Source organism: Giraffa tippelskirchi, chromosome 1 (genome assembly GCF_054371585.1).
Source record: "Giraffa tippelskirchi isolate mGirTip1 chromosome 1, T2T-mGirTip1v1.2.pri, whole genome shotgun sequence".
In the NCBI taxonomy this organism is placed as follows: domain Eukaryota; kingdom Metazoa; phylum Chordata; class Mammalia; order Artiodactyla; family Giraffidae; genus Giraffa; species Giraffa tippelskirchi.
This window is the reverse complement of record NC_137275.1, coordinates 209,844,537-209,865,912: the sequence shown is the minus strand read 5'-3', so window position 1 is coordinate 209,865,912 and position 21,376 is coordinate 209,844,537. Positions and strand designations below refer to the sequence as shown.

Genomic DNA, 21,376 nt, shown 5'->3' with positions numbered 1-21,376 from the left:
TCATATTGTATTCCTTATACTAATCTGAGACAGAAAGCAAATTAAAACAGTCTTTAAAAAGTATTTCATAAAAGCTACAAGGAAAAGTTTTCTATTTATCTAGTTAACTAGAAGAATACCCCTAAACCCAAGTTCATGGTCAGTACTACAGAAAGGGCTGGTTCTCACAATCAACTTGTTCCAGTACTCATAATGAGGAAATCCTATTTGCAAAGAGCCAAAAGCCAGACATTTATTTTTCTTTTTAGTTTTAAGCTTTATTGAGCTTAAACTGTAAACTGTACTGTACAGTCCCATTCAATATTTTTAAGTGTAATTTACCAAGTTGTTCATCCATCACCACAATCTAATTTTAGAACATTATCACTCCCATGAGAAACCTCATACCCATTGAGCAGCCACTTTCAAACCCCCTATACTCCCTAACCCCCAGCCTTAGGACACCACTGATCTACCTTCATTTCATAGATTTGCCTATTCTGAACATTTCACATGAATGTAATGATATAAAATGTGGTCTTCTGTGTTGGCTTCTTTGACTTAGCATAATATTTTTGAAGTTTGTCCATGTTGTAGCATATGTACGTACTTTGTGCCTTTTGATGGCTAAATAATATTCCATTATGTGGATATACTACATTTTATGTATCCATTCATTAGCTGGTGCACATTTGTGCTGTTTTCCCCTTTTGGCTATTATGAATAATGCTATGATGAACATCTGTACACAAGTCTTTGTGTGGACATATGTTTCTATTTCTTTTGGGTAGATACCAAGGAGTGGAATTGCTAGGTCATATGGTAATTCTATGCTTAATATTTTGAGAAATTTCCAGACTGTCTCCTAGAGTGGTGGTACTTTTTTTTTTGTTCCCACCAGCAATGTATGTAAGAGGGATCCAATTTCTCCACATTCTTGCCAACATTTGTCAACTATGTGTCTTTTTTATAACTATTCTAGTGGATGTGAAGTGGTAATTCATTGTGGGTTTGATTTACATTTCCTTGATGACAAATGACGTTAAGCATCTTTTCATTTGCTTATTGGTCATTGATCTCTCTTCTTTGGAGACATATCCAATCAAACTCTTTGCCCATCACAGATCTCTTTTTAATCGTTGAGAAAGAGAAACACAGAGACAGGAGACAGATATTGTCACAATATTATGAAAAAATTATCAGAAAAAATAAGGATAAAAGAGAGAAGGAAGAGCACTTAGAAAGTACAGGAGTCAAAAAACTAGAAGTTAAAGAATGACTCTAGCAGACGAAGAAAAACACACAAGCTAGGAGAGAAGGCTGTGGTCAGAATGGGGAATTCTTGAATCAGATTGAATTGATTTAAGGGTAATGACAAAGATGAAGCTGTGACTACAGAACAGTGAATCCTGAAAACCCTCACTGAGAAGAAATTAAAACAGTTCCCAGGGACAGGGTGAGAATCAATGAAACAGAATATGTGCAAATGCTTTGTAAACTACACAAACGTAAAGTTGGTTCAAATAGCTGTGTTTTTCCCAACTGGGTTAAAAACTTTGATAAGCAACTTTGAAACTTGTTTTGGAAGATGAAATAGTGAAGATGATTATAATAAATAGCAGTTACCATTTATGGTTCCAGGCTATGTGCTAAGGAGTATACATCATTTATCATACTTACCCTTCAAAACACCCTAGGAAGTAGGTACTACTATTATCTTCACTTTACAAATGAAGATCTTTAAGCCACACATATTCATGTTTTTTCTTTAGTGTAAACCAACCATGGTGACAGTGTAAACCAACACTACTTACAGTAAGGTAGCCAATTTCATAGGAAATCTTACCTATCAAAGAAAATCTACAAATATTATTCTCATTGCATTGCTTTTTTCTCTATATTAGAGAACCAAAGTTTTTGATAAGTAAACATGATTACCTTGGTACTAATTTATTTCTTTATTGCTTCAACAATGGATAAATGATCTCTTCTCCATAATAAAGGTAAGTATACAATGTTTGTTTAAAAAATATTTAACTCATCTTATGGCTGATCCATGTTGATGTATGGCAGAAACCAACACAATACTGTAATTATCTTTCAATTAAAAATAAATAAAGAAAAAATATTTAATTCATCTGAAACTTATTATGCATGGTATGAGATTAAAATAGATTTAAATGTAGCTTTCTTCATATTATCATTCAACAATGCTTTTTTTATTTTTATTTTTTGCTTTTTTTATTAAACACTGATTTCTCACATATTAAACCACTATGAGTTTATTTCTGATATTTCTATTTTGTTTCTATCACTATTATTAACCTACATTCATGTAGTCTTGTTAATATACTTTAGAATAGGTTTTGGTCTTGAATGGCAAAACCTCCTTTGCTCCTCTTTAAACATCACAATCCTTAATTAGATGATAACAACTGTATACACATCAACTGTACACACATAAACCTTACTCAGATAATGAGTACACATTTTGTTTGGCCAGTACACTAATTGCCAGTATTTAAAAATCAGTAGATGATAGGTGCTACAGTCTGAATGTGTCCCCCCCAAATTCATACATTGAATTCTAACCTCCAAAAGTGATTGTCTTAGGAGGTAAAGGGGTCTTTGGGAGGTGACTGGATCATAAGGGTACTTGATAAATTTCTGGCTTCTCTTGAAAAATTAGTATCACTGAGCCCATGTACCCAAGTGCCAAGAATCAGAAAACCAATTAGCCACTTCTTCCTCTCCTTTATACAGTTACACGTATATAAAGTTCAAAGTGTCCAACATTCCCTGTTGTCTTATTCCCAGACCACCTAAGTGACTAATAGTGTTTGCCTGAAGGCCTTTGAACTACAACTTCTGGTAAAACCTCTGAGTTTCCCTTTCTATCTTCAAAAGCCAGAAAGTTCATAGTTAAATTGGTGATCAACTTTAGTAACTACACTTAACCTAGATTTCTGGTCTAATCTCTTCTTTACTTCCATAGTGTGGCGCCTGATCTTTTATCTTCATTTAATTACCTTACAATGTATATACTAATTCTGATCCTCTCAAATATTAATTTTATGAACAAGAATAATTTTTTAAAACGTTTGCCTCTCCTGAAGTTCTTGCCTGCTCCTTTACTGTGTGATTTATACTATCAATCAAGTTCAATTCAACATCCTATTGGGATCTTTAACTGGTATTGCATTAAATCTATAAACTAACTTTGTTAGTATTGTCATCTTTATCATATTAAGACTACTCAACTAGAAGTAGATTATATTCCTCTTATTATTTTTTTATATATCTTGTAAGATTTCTTAATTAAATAATAATTTAATAAAATGTTATCTTTTTCATTACATTTTTGTCTACAGATAAAATAAATGGCTGACTTCAGTTAGGTATATGTTTTAAAACCTGTGATTTAAACATCTCAAGATGTGATTTTCTTGAATTTCCTAAACCTTCAGGTTACAGTCCCTTGTCATCGACAAACAGTGGTAGTCGCTCTACTGACCTACACATACTTCACTTATCTCTTTTATATGATTTGTTTCAATTATTAGTTTAAAACAGTACAATAAAAAAGTGACATCCCTATTTTGTTTAATTTTAAATAGACTGCCACTACTAGAAACTCCATCAACTTCCTTCATGCCCTCACACTTAAAATGAAATGTATTTTTGACAAACATGACAAGGTAATTCAATAGGGAAAATAGTCTTTTCAATAAGTGCTGCTGGAATAACTGGATTTTTATATGGGAAAAACAAACAAACATACCTTGACCTCTTCACACTGTACACAAACATTAAACATAAGCTCTAAATAAAAAAACTTCTAGAAGAAAACAGAAAAAAAACTTTGTGACTTTGAGGTACAGTGATGATTCCTTATAACACAAAAAGCATGAACCATTAAATGACACATTCTCATGTGATGTTTTTAAAATTTATGTCATGGATAAATTCAACTTCATCAAAATTAAAAACTTCTATTTGTCAAAAGATGCCATTAAGAAAATGAAAAGGCAAACCTCATATTAGAGAAATATTTACAGAACACTCCAAAGAAAGGTCTTTTATCTAGAATACATAAAGAACTCTCAATTTCTTAAAACAAACCAATTTATTTTAAAATGTGTAAATGATTTAAATAAATGTTTTGCAAAAGAAGATATATGGATGATCAACTAGCACTTAAAAAAATTGCTCAACGTCATCAGTCACTAGACATATAAGAATTAAAACCACAGTAAGATACCACTATACATTTCCTAGAATAGTTAAGATTAAAGACTGATTACAAAGTGAAGAGATGGAGCAGCTGTAAATCTCCTTTCCTAGTAAAATAGTTTGTTAATTTCTTATAAAGTTAAACATAAGCTCAAATGACTGCGAGTCATATGACTCAGCAATACCAACCCTAGGGATCTACCCAAGAGTAATAAAATAGATCTTCATACAACATCATGTACACACATTTTCAAAAAACTTATTCACAATAGAAAAAAAATAATTTTTAAGCATGGAAAACCCCACATATCCAAAAACTGATGAACAGATAAACAAAACATGATATATCCACACAATGAAATACTACCCAGGAATAAAAAAAAAAACAACTATGAATATATTTGACAAATGGATGACTCACATTATTATGCTACATGGAAAAAAAAGTGAGACACAAAATACTCCACACTGTACACCTCCATGTATATATAAGAAATTCTAGAAAAGGTAAAACTATACTAACAAGGGGGACTTCCCTGGTGGTCCAGTGGCTAAGACTCTGTGCTCCCAAGGCAGGGGGCCTGAGTTCAATCCCTGATTAGGGAACTAGATCCCACATGCTACAACTGAATACTCTGCCTTGCCACAACTAAGACTCCTGTGCAGCCAAATAAATAAATATTAAAATAAGAAAAAAAAAAACTATAGTGACAGAAAACAGATGAGTGGTTGTTGGAGGGCAAAGACTGTGGTGGGAAAAGAAGTATGGATTATGATAGAGGGCACATGACTGCATACAGTTACCAAAACTATACAATTAAAATCGGTAAATTACTATATGTATACCTGGTAGACAGAATGCCTGATGAACTATGGACAGAGGTTCGTCACATTGTACAGGAGACAGGGATCAAGAAAATCCCCATGGAAAAGAAATGCAAAAAAGCAAAATGGCTGTCTGAGGAGGCCTTACAGATAGCTGGGAAGAGAAGAGAAGCGAAAAGCAAAGGAGAAAAGGAAAGATATTCTCGTCTGAATGCAGAGTTCCAAAGAATAGCAAGGAGAGATAAGAAAGCCTTCCTCAGCGATCAGTGCAAACAAATAGAGGAAAACAACAGATTGGGAAAGACGAGAGACCTCTTCAAGAAAATTAGAGATACCAAGGGAACATTTCACACAAAGATAGGCTCGATAAAGGACAGAAATGGTATGGACCTAACAGAAGCAGAAGATATTAAGAAGAGGTGGCAAGAATACACAGAAGAACTGTACAAAAAAGATCTTCACGACACAGATAATCACGATGGTGTGATCACTCACCTAGAGCCAGACATCTTGGAATGTGAAGTCAAGTGGGCCTTAGAAAGCATCACTACGAACAAAGCTAGTGGAGGTGATGGAATTCCAGTTGAGCTATTTCAAATCCTCAAAGGTGATGCTGTGAAAGTGCTGCACTAGATATGCCAGCAAATTTGGAAAACTCAGCAGTGGCCACAGGACTGGAAAAGGTCAGTTTTCGTTCCAATCCCAAAGAAAGGCAATGCCAAAGAATGCTCAAACTACCGCACAATTGCACTCATCTCACATGCTAGTAAAGTAATACTCAAAATTCTCCAAGCCAGGCTTCAGCAATACGTGAACCGTGAACTTCCAGATGTTCAAGCTGGTTTTAGAAAAGGCAGAGGAACCAGAGATCAAATTGCCAATATCCGCTGGATCATCAAAAAAGCAAGAGAGTTCCAGAAAAACGTCTATTTCTGCTTTATTGACTATGCCAAAGCCTTTGACTGTGTGGATCACAATAAACTGTGGAAAATTCTGAAAGAGATGGGAATACCAGACCATCTGACCTGTCTCTTGAGAAACCTGTATGCAGGTCAGGAAGCAACAGTTAGAACTGGACATGGAACAACAGACTGGTTCCAAATAGGAAAAGGAGTACGTCAAGGCTGTATATTGTCACCCTGCTTATTTAACTTATATGCAGAGTACATCATGAGAAACGCTGGGCTGGAAGAAACACAAGCTGGAATCAAGATTGCCGGGAGAAATATCAATAACCTCAGATATGCGGATGACACCACCCTTATGGCAGAAAGTGAAGAAGAACTAAAGAGCCTCTTGATGAAGGTGAAGGAGGAGAGTGAAAAAGTTGGCTTAAAGCTCAACGTTCAGAAAACTAAGATCATGGCATCTGGTCCCATCACTCCATGGGAAATAGATGGGGAAACAGTGGAAACAGTGTCAGACTTTACTTTTTTGGGCTCCAGAATCACTGCTGATGGTGACTGCAGCCATGAAATTAAAAGATGCTTACTACTTGGAAGGAAGGTTATGGCCAACCTAGATAGCATGTTTAAAAGCAGAGACATTACTTTGCCAACAAAAGTCTGTCTAGTCAAGACTATGGTTTTTCCAGTGGTCATGTATGGATGTGAGAGTTGGACGGTGAAGAAAGCTGAGTGCTGCAGAATTGATGCTTTTGAACTGTGGTGTTGGAGAAGACTCTTGAGAGTTTCTTGGACTGCAAGGAGATCCAATCAATCTATCCTAAAAGAGATCAATCCTGGGTGTTCATTGGAAGGTCTGATGTTGAAGCTGAAACTCCAATACTTTGGCCACCTCATGCGAAGGGTTGACTCATTGGAAAAGACCCTAACGCTGGGTAGGATTGGGGGCGGGAGGAGAAGGGGACGACAGAGGATGAGATGGTTGGATGGCATCACCGACTCGATGAACATGGGTTTGGGTAGACTCCGGGAGTTGGTGATGGACAGAGAGGCCTGGCGTGCTGCAATTCATGGGGTCGCAGAGAGTCGGACACGACTGAGCGACTGAACTGAACTGAACTATATGTAAGTCATACCTTAATAAGACCACAACATACTTTAAATTTCATCGTGAACAATACATTTTACAAAATCCAACCTAAAGTCTGAGTGGGTGGTAAGAATTTTAACCTCTACTCAGGAAGAGGTCTGGACTTTGCCCTGGGCTTTTGAAAGATTTAATTTCTAAGCCTTGTAGGAGTGTCTTTATTTGCCTAAAATTTCAGTCATGACAGGTAGTCTAACAGTGTGAAGGCTGGAGGCAGGCCACACCAGACAGGATTTAAGGTAGAAGCTGACCACCCAGAGAAAGATTAGCAATGTCATGTAGACCAGGAGTTCTGGATTATATGGTATCAACCTGACCAGAGGGGCTGAAACTGCGTCAGCTACCTGGACAATGAATCATGCTTGCATAATGGGGAGCCCTAATAAAATTCTGAAGACTGAAGCTTCGGTGAGCTTCCCAGCTGGCAACAATTTCATGTATATTATCCCAATCAATGCCAGGCAAGAAACATGCCCTGACTCCAAGGGGGGAACAACAGTAGAGCTTCTCTTAAAATCTGTTTGCTTTCCCTAATAGTTTTGTAATAAACTATAACTGTAATAGATTTCAGCAAGTTCTGTGAGGTTTTCTGGAAAATCATTGAACCTAAGGTTGGTCTTGTGGACCCCTGAACTTGTCCGTAGTGTCAGCAGTGAGGGTGGTCATGTGTGGACTGTGTATCTTCTAACTTCTCTGTTGCCCTCAACATTCACAACCAGATAAACATAAATAGGTGGAAAATCGATGACTATAAAATTCATAGTTGAAATGTTTAATAATTACCTAAGCAAATTACAAAGGTCACACTGATAAGCCTATGTGAAAGTGAAAAGTGTAACTGTCAGACACTCAGTCACGTCTGACTCTTTGCGACACCATGGACTGCAGCCTGCCAGCCAGCCATGGACTGCCAGGCTCCTCTGTCCATGGAATTCTCCAGGTAAGAATACTGGAGTGGGTAGCCATTCCCCTATAAGCCTATATACAATGACAAAATGACAAAGAACCTTTACAGCTGCCTGGTTAACCTGGAACCAGCCCAACTAGTAAGACTCTGTGTTAGCATGTGCAATCAGTTGTTTAAATTAGACATGTCAAGTGTACAACCTAGGCAGGGAACACACAGAGAAACCAACCATCCCTCCCTTTCCTAGGTGCATGCCTGTCATCTAATTCTGTTAAGTGGCTGTTTACTTCCTGATTTAGAATCTGCTCAACATTTCAAGTTCTAAATTTCCTATAGCATGCAACTGGATCTCTTCTTTCAAATTCCTAGCAGTATTATCCAGAGCAACTATTATCCTAGAGATAGAAGTTTACTAGCAATACAGACGTAACTTTGTAAAAAGTGTTTTAGAAATTCAGGCTAAAGAGTCTGCAGTCATGAAATGACAAAAAATATTTTCCAAAGATGCCCCATAAATTTGTCTTCTGAAAACGTAGTTATTGTTTTTATAACTTCTAACATTTTCCATGAGAGAAAAATGAAAAATTAGGGGGAAAAAATGGCATAAATAACACAATAAATTTCCATAGAACACCATAAATGTTACTGTTTCCAAATGCTTGTAAACTTGTGGGCAAATGAGCCCACAAATGGCAAGTTAAAGTGAAGTATCTATGTGTGTGTGCTCAGTCACTCAGTTGTGTCCAACACTTTGTGGACACTAAGTGGACTGAAGGGCTTCTTTAACATTGCAGGCTCCTCTGCCCATAGGATTTTCCAGGCAAGAATACTGGAGTGGGTTGTCATTTCCTCCACCAGGGGATCTTCATGACCCAGGGATCGAACCCGCGTCTCTTGCGTTGGCAGGTAGGTTCTTTATCACTGAGCCACGTGGGAGGCCCAGGTATCTATCTAGGCTGTTCTTTTTCGTGTTCAGCCAAACTAGGACAGGTGGTAGGCTAATGCTGGAGTCAGAGAGTACTTGACAGAAGGGCAGAGAGGAGAGTGCTTTCCCTCCAAACAAAGGCAAACTTATCAAATGCTCAAAGTATGTCCATTTGTTCAAAGTTATCCCTAAGTGGGGGAATGAGCAGATATCTATTGGGCTGCTCTTAACACCCTGGACACTCTGCAAACAAAACCCAGCACAGCAGACAAATGCCACTACCTGCCCTGAGCCACCACAACTCGGCAAGACAGAGTAGTAAGCTCTTTACTGTGTGAACCAGTTTTCACCAGGCTTCAGGCTGGCCTGCGGAGCTCCAACCTGTAGATGATGTTCTTCAGCCAACACAAACAGGTTGAGCACTCTAACTAGAATACCATCCTCACCACAGATGGGCTCCTGAAACCACCTCTTGGCTCAGAATGCACGTGACCATCTATCTTTGGCTCTCACCTACCCCACCATCAGTGTGTGTGCCCTCCTTCCACAGATCTACTTTATCTGACTTCACCCTGCTAGAACGCAAGTCCTGCTTTGAATCCCCAACTCACCTAACTGGGGGGTCTAAAACCCTTACTTTAAATGACACTGTTCCTGAACCCCGAGTCATTGGCTGAGAGATTTGCCTACCCACATGGACAATCTAGAATTAAGATGCAACTCTAACGAAGGGGAAGTCAGAGAGACGGAAGCATAAGAAGCTCTGACCCACGGCTGTTAAAGGAAAAGGACCATGAGCCACAGAATACAGGCTATAAAATACACAGGTTACCTCTAGAAGCTGAGAATGACGCCAGGCTGATAGCCAGCAAGGAAATGCAACCTCATCCTACAGCCACATGAAACTGAACTCAGCCAACAGCCTGAATGAGCCTGAAAGAAGATTGATTCCCAAGAGCCTCTAGTGAGGAACACAGCCCTGCCAAACCTCTGATTTCAGCCTTGGGAAACCTGGGGCAGGGAACCAGCTGAACCATGCTGTGAACAGAATTCAGATTTAGAGAACTTTGCTGTTTTAAGGCACTTAGTTTACAGCAATTTGTTACAGAAGCAATAGAACTGAACATAGTGGTGGTCCCAGGGCTACCATCAAATTGCCTTCCTGTCCCCACCAGCCTGCAGTTAGGAACCAAGGAAACTGAAGTTACCCAGCTTTCAATATATAAAACTTTCATAGGATTCCCACATTGCACCATCAGTGTGTCTGTGTATTTTGTTTTCCTCACCAGGATGCAAGTTCTTCAAAGACAGGGACTGCGAATGACCTTTTTTTTTTTAACTCTAATTTTTTTTTAATTGTCCAAACAATATATATTGATTGCAGAAAACTTAGGGAAAAAAGAAATAAATATAAAAGAAATTTTAAAAGATCCATAATTCAACAGTTAACCATACTATTAATATTTTCATGTCATTCTACACTTTGTACATGTATTTTATATATATATAATATATATAAAAATCACAAGATAAATACTGATTTATAATTTTATCTTCCCCTTAATAGCATTATGTGGCTATTCCATGTCAATGGATGGAATTCTGTACCATCATTTTTACTGTTCTGTAGTATTCAGGCTGGACCAGGTCCTCCTGTTATAACCTGTTTGGTACCCTTATATCTCACCTTTCATAACACTTTTGACAGCTGTAATAACATTTATGATTATATGATGATTTTAAGTTCTGTTTTCTCCACTAGACTGTAATTTCCATGAGATAAAAGTGTGCCTATTTTTATCAAGAGTATAGTCTCCAAAGCTTAGCCCCAAGTAGATGCCCAAGAAATATAATTCATGAGTGAATGAATTTAACCAAATCTTTTTTTTTTCAGCCATTTAGGTTGTTTCTTATTTTGTTATTCTTAATAAAGGTTTCTAGAACACAGTAGATTTTCAATAAACGTTTGCTGAGGACTAATAAAATAATAGAATTTTAGAGACTGGTGAAGGATAGTTATTTAGTAGGCAGTAATTTGATTAAAGTCATTGAGAGGAAGAGAAGTAAGTCTCAATCATATAAACATGAAGAACTGTACAGAGCTGATAAAAGGATCCTCAAAGTGAGTATTCTGGCAAATTTTATCTTTACTTTTCTATTTTTTTCCAAACAGAGACAGGTATGCACGATCAACGAGGTTTGATAACTCTTTAAAAAATCTTCAAAGAGGTATGTTTTATATTATAATTTTTTTTTATAAAGTTCTTCCTAAAATATATGGTTATATAGCATAGTCTAGTCCCAGAAAGCTTGGCAATCTGCTCATGAGTAGTTTAAAGAGTAAACACATTCTACATATGGGTATAATATCACTGCCAATCCCCTAAATAATCAATAAGCCTTTATAAAAGTTAATAAGCTTTATACAGTATTGTACATCAACTATGCTGCTGCTGCTGCTGTTTAGTCACTAAGTCGTGCCCGACTCTTTGCGACCCCATGGATGATAGACTGACAGACTCTTCTGTCTACCGGAATTCCCAGGCAAGAATACTGGAATGGGTTGCCATTTCCTTCTCCAGGGGATCTTTCTGACCCAGGGACTGAACACACATCTCCTGCTTGGCACGTGGATTCTTTAACACTAGGCCACCTGGGAAGACGATATCAACAATACTTCAATCAAAAAAAAAAGAAAGAAACACGGTAGTAGTTAGCAATCATCGGGTAGACTAAACCAGACACTAAGCCTACAGAATTCTGAGCTTTAGAGAAGGTAATTAGTGGCCACTAAAGTCCTGTTCTGTATTCAGGTTGAGATTATAAAATTAGAGTTTCTTTAAAATAAGACTATTGCCTATTAACAATTATCTTACTAAGAAAGTAACATCAGTTTTAAACTACCCGTTTTTCAATGAATATTTAACACATACAAATGGTAAAAAATGTTCAAATGTGAAATAAGTATAATGCATTTCATCATTAGTATTCATATTCTTTGTCTGACAGAAAAAGAAACACATAAGATTGTCTGCAAATTATTCAAAGCCTCCAGAGATTGTATAGGTATTTTGGTTCCTTTCAAAGTTTCTTTAGTTATAACTTTATTAATTTATATAACCTGTCCTTCTTTACAGGTTCTACTAAAAGTTTCTTTCATTTTAAATGCTGGAAGTGAGAGGCCCTGAAAGCAAAAAGGGTGAGAAAGGGAATCACTGTGTAGCTTACCAGAGTATAGCATATAATGCAAAGACCACTAGACTAAGCATGGAGTGGAAGACTAGTCCTGATATTACTGTTTTTGTCAGTTCACTGACGTTTCCTAAACTCCAGTTTCTTCGCCTGTAAAATGAAGGGGCTCAGTGATCTCAAGGGCCCTTAGAGCACAAACATTTTAAGCTGTGAATTTCTGGGAGATGAGACAGTTAAAGAAAAGAAGAAAAACTCACACTAGATACCCTGCTAAAGGTTACGTAAGGAATTGAAAAAGGTCTCAAACAAAATGCCCCTGATAGATTTTACTCACACATGCATGCCATCAACCTCCTCAGAAGCTTACTTCCTGTACATCTTGTTAACACTGATTTATCTGAAATCTGAGAGGCATTTTAGGACCACAGAGCCTTTATCAGCGATAAGGACTTTAATGGCTTCCTTAGAGAAAAGCCAAAAAGATAAGGAAGTTAGATTTGTGCAAAAAATACACCTTCAGAACCTCTGCGGAAAAATCAATATTGATAAGTGAGATATACTGGGAAAATTTCTTAGAGTAACAAAGAAAGTGGACACTAAGCTGTGTCTTAGGATTGTCTGCAGAATGGAGAACAGAGTCCTATTAATAATAAAATGCCTATATCAAAATGATTAAAAGCAATTCCCTACACACCCTCACCTGGCTTTGTAATAGCCTATGTAGACCAAGAGCACTGCCACCTTGCCACAGCCTATTCCATCCCAGGCACCCAGAAAAAGGGAGTATCCATGGTAAAAACACAATGCCTCCCCAGTCATCTTACCAGGGGTCAGAAGAGCACGACGCTTTGCACCATATAGTCCTCATATATACTAATTCAGGTATCTCAGAAATAGAAGCATCTCTGCTTTATCAAATTTGGTATGGAAGATGGGGGCTTCTTTTCCGGGAACACTTTCTATAATAATAATGATTCTCTCTGTCTAAAAATTGACACATACACTCTAAGACTAGCTTTCTGGTTTTGAAAATGATAGGCAGTGTAGAATGTGGCAGAAGAGATAAGTTTTTTGGAATCGTCAATCAGTTCAAAATATATCATTACCACCTTAATCTTTTCTACCAAAAAATAAAATTTGGCTATAAGCCATGCCCATGTTTTATAGGACCATTACCACCAGAGCTCAGCTATAAATACAAACCACTTTTTTCTCTGGGCCTTCGTTGGTGCTTACATGTATTTGATGTGATGCTTTAAGGAGGTTACCCACTAGATAATCTTAAAGATCCCTTTCAGCTCTGGCACTTTATGGTTCTAAGATAAATGAGCTTTTCCAGGTTGACCCAGCCTCAGAGCCTTATTTATAGCATTGTTTCTATGCAGAAAAATTTTACACATCTCATCCAACTGACTTAAAAATTAACTTTGGGACATAATCCATTTGAAGTTGAGGCATTCCAGTATCTCATAAAATATTGTCTGCCATGTTCCTATACATCTTTATTACTAAAAACATATTAATTAAAATGATAAAAAAATAAATAAAATACAAACTTTTTAACTACAAATAGAGTTCTTATAGTCATCTTAGAATCTTAAATTTTCTGGTTAGAATAGGTCAAAGACATTCTCCTTCTCATGTCCCTCTTGACTTAGCTCCTTCCTATTTTATTGTAATTCAACAAGCCCCTGTGAAATAACTCTTGAGTACTGAAATCTGGGAGTCATAAAAAACATGGTGCTCCAGGGAGACAGAGTTGGGCAGTATGGCTTTCAGACTCTGCTGTCGCTGCTGCTAAGTCACGTCAGTCGTGTCCGACTCTGTGCGACCCCCTAGACGGCAGTCCACCAGGCTCCTCCGTCCCTGGGATTCTCCAGGCAAGAATACTGGAGTGGGTTGCCATTTCCTCCTCCAGTGCATTAAAGTGAAAAGTGAAAGTGAAGTCGCTCAGTCGTGTCCGACTCTTCGCGACCCCATGGGCTGCAGCCTACCAGGCTCCTCCATCCATGGGGTTTCCCAGGCAAGAGTACTGGAGTGGGGTGCCATTGCCTTCTCCGTTTCAGGCTCTAAAAGGCCCTAATTACCCCTACCTCCTATAATTCAGAATCCTCCCGTTAAATTTGGGTGGGGCCTGTGACCTGCTTCTAATCAGTAGAATATGGCAACGGTGAGGGGTTATCACTTGCACAGTTACGTTATATAATATTGTAACTTCCATCTTGCTAACAGACTCTCTGTATCTGTATCTCTCTGTATTGACACCCTCTCCTGTTGGCTTTGAAGTAAGCTGCCATATGGAGAGGCCCATGTAGCAAGCACTGAAGGTGGCCTTTGGCTGATAGCCAGTAAAGAGTTAAGGCTCTCGGTTTACCAATCATCGAGGACTGCGTGCTGCCAACAACCACCTGAGCTTGGTAGGGGAACTTCCCCAGGAGAACCCCAGCTCTAATCAACATCTTGTGGCAACCTTGTAAAAGACTGAAGCAAGAGTCCAGCTAAGCCACATCCAGATTCCTGACCCACAGGAACTGTGACATAGTAAGTGTCTCCTGTTGTAAGCCATTATGTTTATGGCAATATTGTTACCTAGCAACTGATCATTCGTAGAAGGCAATGGCACCCCACTCCAGTACTCTTGCCTGGAAAATCCCATGGACGGAAGGAGCCAGGTGGGCTGCAGTCCATGGGGTCGCTAAGAGTTGGACACGACTGAGCGACTTCACTTTCACTTTTCACTTTCATGCATTGGAGAAGGAAATGGCAACCCACTCGTGTTCTTGCCTGAAGAATCCCAGGGACAGGGGAGCCTGGTGGACTGCCGTCTATGGGGTCGCACAGAGTCGGACACGACTGAAGCGACTTAGCAGCAGCAGCAGCAGCAGCAACTGATCATTAATATAGGCAGATGAGTAGCACAGTGTAATTAGACAACAACTTAAAGGCAACAGAAATCCAATATAAAGTTCTGGGATAAAGGTAGCTTTGAAATATGTAAACCCATGGCTGATCCATGTCAATGTATGGCAAAAACTATTACAATATTGTAAAGTAATTAGCCTCCAACTAAAATAAATAAATTTATAAAAAAAAAAAAAAGAAAAAAAAGAAATATTCCATAGAGAGGGTATAAGTCCCACGTTCTTTCAAGAATTCAGACTGGCAGAGAGGTAGAGACACAGCACAGAGACTGAATCAACTGAATATCACGGAAAGTGGCACCACTGCACTGAGAAACAGCAAGGGGAGATTGCAGAGGTACATGGGGTCGAGGTCATGCCAGGGCTGAGTGGGCTCATTTTCAATAGGTAACAACACAAAAGGAAAGGCTCTTGAGCAGGGAAATGACAGTAAAAAGGGCTTTAAAGAACTTAATCCTATCACAGCATAAAGGATGGAGAGGATTAGAGATAAGAAGACCAAGAATAGATGTGCTAGCACAACAGTCTTCAGGAGAGGCCAACAAACATATGGGGGGGGGGGCGGGGCGGTGGTTTCACACTCATGAATAATCAAAGACATGCAAATTAAAACTATAAAATATCATTCTGTGGGTGAATCAAATTTGTACAAAAACTAATAATACTAGCAAAGATAAAGCAATCTCAGACACTGTCAGTGGGAATGTAAATAGAACAAGACTTTATGGAAAGACAGTCAGCAAAATGCATGAATAACCTTAAAATACTCAGATCCTCTGAATCTAATTCACTGAGAACATATTCAAAAATAAATAAGTTTATTTACCCATCCAACAAATATTTGAGTGTCTATTACATTCTAGGTACAGAGGATATAGCCATGAACAAAACAGACCTCACCTCTGCTTTCATGAAACTTAGAAGAGACAAACATTTAACAAATAATGATGAAATAAATGTATAATTACACATATTACAGGACACAATGGAACTTAAATTATGAGCTTAAAAAAATACCTTTCTGGGAAGTAACAGTTATACTGAGATCTGAAAGATGAATAGAATTTAGCCACATGAAGAAGAGAAGGATTTATTTTTTTCTGATAGGATAAAAAAAAAATTCATGAAGGCAAGAAAGTTAGCTGTATTCAATATTTTAGAGGATTCATTCATTAACCTATTTAACAACTATGTGTAGAGGCCCTAGTAAGTATCAGGTACTAGGTGCTAAGGATAAGGGATGGGAGAAAATGATCAAGGTCAAGACAAAACAGGTATAAAAAATCCTGTAGGAATGGAAGCGTGTGGTATTTATAATAAAGCCAAAGATGTATGTGTGAAAAAGGAGAAAATCAACACATTTGGCAGGAAAAAAAAAGAGAGAGAGAATGGAGTATAGGTTCAGTTCAGTTCAGTCAGTTCAGTCGCTCAGTTGTGTCTGACTCTTTGCAGCCCCATGGACTGCAGCTCGCCCAGGCCTCCCTGTCCATCACCAACTCTTGGAGTTTACTCAAACTCATGTCCATTGAATCGGTGATGCCATCCAACCATCTCATCCTCTGTCATCCTCTTCTACTCCCACCTTCAATCTTTCCCAGGGTCTTTTCAAATGAGTCAGTTCTTTGCATCAGGTGGCCAAAGTATTGGAGTTCCAGCTTCAGCATCAGTCCTTCCAATGAATATTCAGGATTGATTTCCTTTAGGACTGACTGGTTGGATCTCCTTGCAGTCCAAGGGACTCTCATAAACACAAAGACTGTCTATCTCCTTTCAAATCCAAGTAGTATAGACTTATCTTAGAAAGGTACATTCAAAACTGTACCACTCATTTATAAAAAGTTACCAATTATAGATAGAAATAGGCTTCCCTGGTTGCTCAGATGGTAAAGAATCTGCCTGTAATGCAGGAGATCCAGGTTCAATCCCTGGGTTGGGAAGATCTCCTAGAGAAGGGAATGGCTACCCACTCTAGTATTCTTGCCTAGAGAACTCCATGGACATAGGAGCCTGGCAGGCTACAATCCATGGGGTTGCAAAGAGTGGACATGGTGAGCGACCGTCACTTTCACTTTCATAGACAGAAATACTTAAATGGCTCAGGACTAAAATGTTCATGTGCAAAGAAGAAGAAGTAGAGATCAAAAATAAATTTTAACATGGATACATAAGTTAAGGCATTGCTATACTTGAGGGATTACCCTACAGCTATCCATGAGTGTGTCCCAACTATGCTAAGCACTCAGGGAAAAGGAACCACTTTTTCAGAATAATAAGCAGGCTTTCTTTGCAAGAGGCCAAAATGTACATAGAATAATCTGAGGATTTGAAATTAAAAATTGAGTTTGGGATTGACATGTACACACTGCTATATTTAGAATGGATAACCAACAAGGATCTACTGCATAGCACAGGGAACTCTGCTCAGTATAACAATCTAAATGGGAAAAGAATCTGAAAAAGAATAGATACAGGTCAATGTATAACAATCACTTTGCTATACACCTGAAACTAACACAACAGTGTTAATCACCTGTGTGAACGTGTGTGTGTGTGTGCGCGCGCGTTCAATTGTGTCTGACCCTTTGTGACCCCACGAACTGTAGCCCATCAGGCTCCTCTCTCCATGGAATTTTCTAGGCAAGAATACTGGGGTAGATTGCCATTTCCTCCTCTGGGGCTCCTCCCACATCTCTCGTGCCCCCTACTCACTTATACTCCAATATAAAATAAAATATTTCTTAAAAATTAACCAAATGAACCTCCAAAAGGTTAAGGATGAACTGACAATTACACAAACTTTATGATAAGAACATGCTTGGAGTTACTAGCAAGTTAAAAGGGAGCCATAAAAATGATCATGACCTCATGTGAGCAGTAAACCCAAGCAACTAGAGTCCTTTTTCTCCTGTCTCCTCAATTACCCAAATGGTAATATCTTATGTTTGGTACATCTCAACAGCATTAAAGAGTATATAATATTGGACACTACCTTCAAAAAAAAGATATGCAAAACTCTACTATTTTTGCACTTCTCTGAGTCTAAAACTGTTCCAAAATGAGAAGTAAAAACAAAATACATGGGTAGATTTGCTACAGCAAATAACACAAAGCCTAAAATTTGTGTAATTTCATAAAGCAATCAAAAAGAAGGACAAATGAAATAATCCTCCAAATTATGCTCTTGAGTCCAATTTTCACTTCTCCTGTTAAGGGATGCAGGTACCTATCAAGAGAAAAGCTCATGGTCTGTCTTGGACAGTCCACTGCCCATCAGACTTCTGGGGAGGTCATTTCAACCTCTCTAAGCCTTTGCTACCCCCATCTCACAGGTTGGTATTATATACTTGTTGACTATTGCATCCTATACAAATATATGTTATTACTATTTAAAATTTTTTATTTGAACTGCATTATTCCTTCATTAAATGGAGAAATCTCTCTTAAGATTAACTATTTGGATTTTTTCAAGTTTTTTAATTTATCAAATTAATCTACTTTAGTAGGGGCCCAGATTTAACCAACATACTTATTTAACAATAAATAGTTATTATATCTCTCCAAATATTATAGAACTACAGTCTAAAAAATGTTTTTATTTGCATTAGCCTTCTCCTATAAAGTTCACTAGTGGAATTTGCTAACCTTAAAATTAGTTTGATTAATTCTAAAGACCTGTCTTTATTTATTAGACCTGTCTAATAAAGTTTGATGGGCATAAATACACAGTTTGAACAAATATATTGACATCATACATACAATACATTTGATAAGATATCTTTTTCCCCATAGACAGTAAAAATGAAATAATAGCTCTTTTGAACAAAAGAAGTGATTAAGTCAGGAATTTCAAGAAATCCAAAACCTGAACCTTGAAAACCCGAAAGAAATTTCAAAGTCTGACAAAGAAAATATATCTTTTCTAAAATTGGAAATCAGTGTGTATTTATAAATGATGCATCACAAAATGTTTCATTATAACTTTACTGTGTCAAAATCCATTATCCCTCTGCCTTCCATCAAGTAGTCTTAGGAAGAAAAATATTATATTGTTTTCTGGGTTAAAACTTAAGGTACAGCCTAAAGGCTAATGGGAAAACAGGGTACAAGTACAAGAGTAACTCTCTCAAATCAGCATCTACTCATTAAAACCTCAAGGTAGGCCATTTTAACATAGCACCTAATTTTGTTTCCTGATAAATGTATTTATAGACCAAAACCAGAAATGATTCAAGTGCACAGTTAAAAAAAAAAAACACAACAGGAAGCATATAAGAATAATAATCAGTAAGATATTATCTTTATAACAGTAAGAAAATCAGGACGTCCCCTCCCCTTTCAAGTTCCCACAATGTTCACCATTCAGCCACAGTCTACTCACTTCCGATGGGTGTGGTCCATGCCACTGTTTGGTATTGCTTCCAACTCTGCATTTTTCTGCCCACAGATATTTCCATAGCTGTCGTATCCTGATACTAGTCTTGCTGCTGCACCTGTTGCTACTGAAAAGCCACAAATAAATCCCTAGGGGAAAAAACAGAAAAAAACATACAAATAAACCATTTCAATAGCAACAGCCACTACTTGATACGATAATGAGCTTCTTTTGTCCACTGAAGGGAACAAAGAGCTCTCTTTCCTTATTGCAAACACTATTCTACTGTTTTCCTCGGGTTTCACATAAGCTATACAAAGAAGTCCACAGGGAAACACTATTTACTACAATAACAAAACAAATCTCAAGCTTTTACATCATAAGTATGTCTTTGCATTTTATAATAATAATAATAGCAGCTTCTTTGTACTGAACATCTGCTCGATGCCAGGATCTGTACCAGCTGCTCACCATACATTATCTCTAATCCTCATGATGGGGAAACTGAGGCCCAGAGAGGGTAAATAAGTCACCCAAGGCCATAGAAGCTAGTAAAGATCAGGGCATAAGACTCAAACCCAGCTTTCTTCATTCTTTAAATTTTTTTTTTTAATATTTATTTATTTGACTATACTGGATCTTAGTTGTAGCATGTGGGATCTAGTTCCCTGACCAGGAATTGAAGCTGGGGCCCCCTGCATTGGGAGTTCAGAGTCTTAGCCACTGGACCATCAGGGAAGTCCCCATTCTTTAGTATTATTTGGTTGTCAAAGAGTTCCGGTAAATGAAGAATAGCAACAGATGAAAGACAAAAATTCAAAGAACAATAGGTATGTGGGTTTTGAATTATCATTTCAGTACACACAACACTTCTGTTTTCTTCCTGCAATAAAGTTGTGTGGAAGCCAAAGAATTATACAGTGAAGTACATTCATGCTCTGAATATTAGAGACTCAAGGACAGTGAGGCCCTGGGTCCATGTGCCACAGAGGTCACTTCATTTCATGGGGATATGCTTCACCACAGTGCCAACGGCAAATGGTACTCGCTTTAGAACTGCATCACGCTTGCCAAGTCAAGGATGCATTGATCAAAGCAAAGCAATAAACCCTACACTCAACTGCAGGCTACTGGGCATAAGAACAGGAAATAAGGTGAGTCACTATTAATAAACTGAATTGGGAGAAAAGACAGAGGTTAAGATATATTCTTGCAATGCGGTCACTAAAAGATTTGAGTTTCTGTTATCTTTAACAAAAGATACTAAGGTTAACGGCTAACCTTTCCAATACAGTTCTTTAACGAGAGGCATCAGAGAGTAATACAAAGAGGATCCAGAAAGATCTGGATTCAAACCCTTACTCTACCATTTACCACCTACCACCTATATAACCTTGATCCATTTACCTTCTTAGACTGTTTCCTCCTCATCTCTGACAAAAGGTAATATCAACTATTTCAAAGCCAAATGATGGGGCCTACATGAGGTAACGCATCTCTAACTTTTAGCTGGGTCTGTACACAGCAGGTAGTCAATATACTGTAGCTGCTAATGAAAAAGTCAGACTAAAGAAGTTGATAACAGTAACTGGGGATTAACCGAAAATCTCTTCAGTTCTAAATTTTGGGGAAAAAATTTTCTAGGGGGTGGAGGGGAAGTGAGAAATATTGTCAGTCATTTTGTCATTACAGAGAAACATTCAGACCACAATTACCATCTTCTTTCACTACTAGTCTAAAATAGCAAAGCTCTTGCATAATTAAAAGGTTATGTTCTTCTTTCACTTTTTATAGAAATGTTCTTCTTATGTTTGATAAGTACTTTGTGTTACAGATGGCCTTCAATGGTTTCTGAAGTCCCTTTATGACTATTATTAACACTACTGTTGGAAATGTACGTGTGTGTGTTTTTGTGCATGTGTGTGTTTGTGTTTTTTAGTTATAGACCACCTCATATCCCTCTGGGATGT

The 21,376-nt window shown here is 37.8% G+C and overlaps 1 protein-coding gene across 5 annotated transcripts in view; it reads right to left on the bottom strand.

Moving 5' to 3' along the window:
• Positions 1–21,376, bottom strand: part of SLC44A1 (solute carrier family 44 member 1) — a 219,006-nt gene that overhangs the window by 133,163 nt on the left and 64,467 nt on the right. For all 5 annotated transcript variants that reach the window (XR_014064004.1, XM_081524921.1, XM_081524899.1 and 2 more), the window contains exon 3: positions 19,413–19,555. Coding sequence is in view for 4 of the 5 variants with exons in the window: in XM_081524921.1 (XP_081381047.1) it covers positions 19,413–19,555 (143 nt within the window). In the remaining variant the exon portion in view is untranslated. The remainder of the gene's footprint in view (positions 1–19,412; positions 19,556–21,376) is intronic.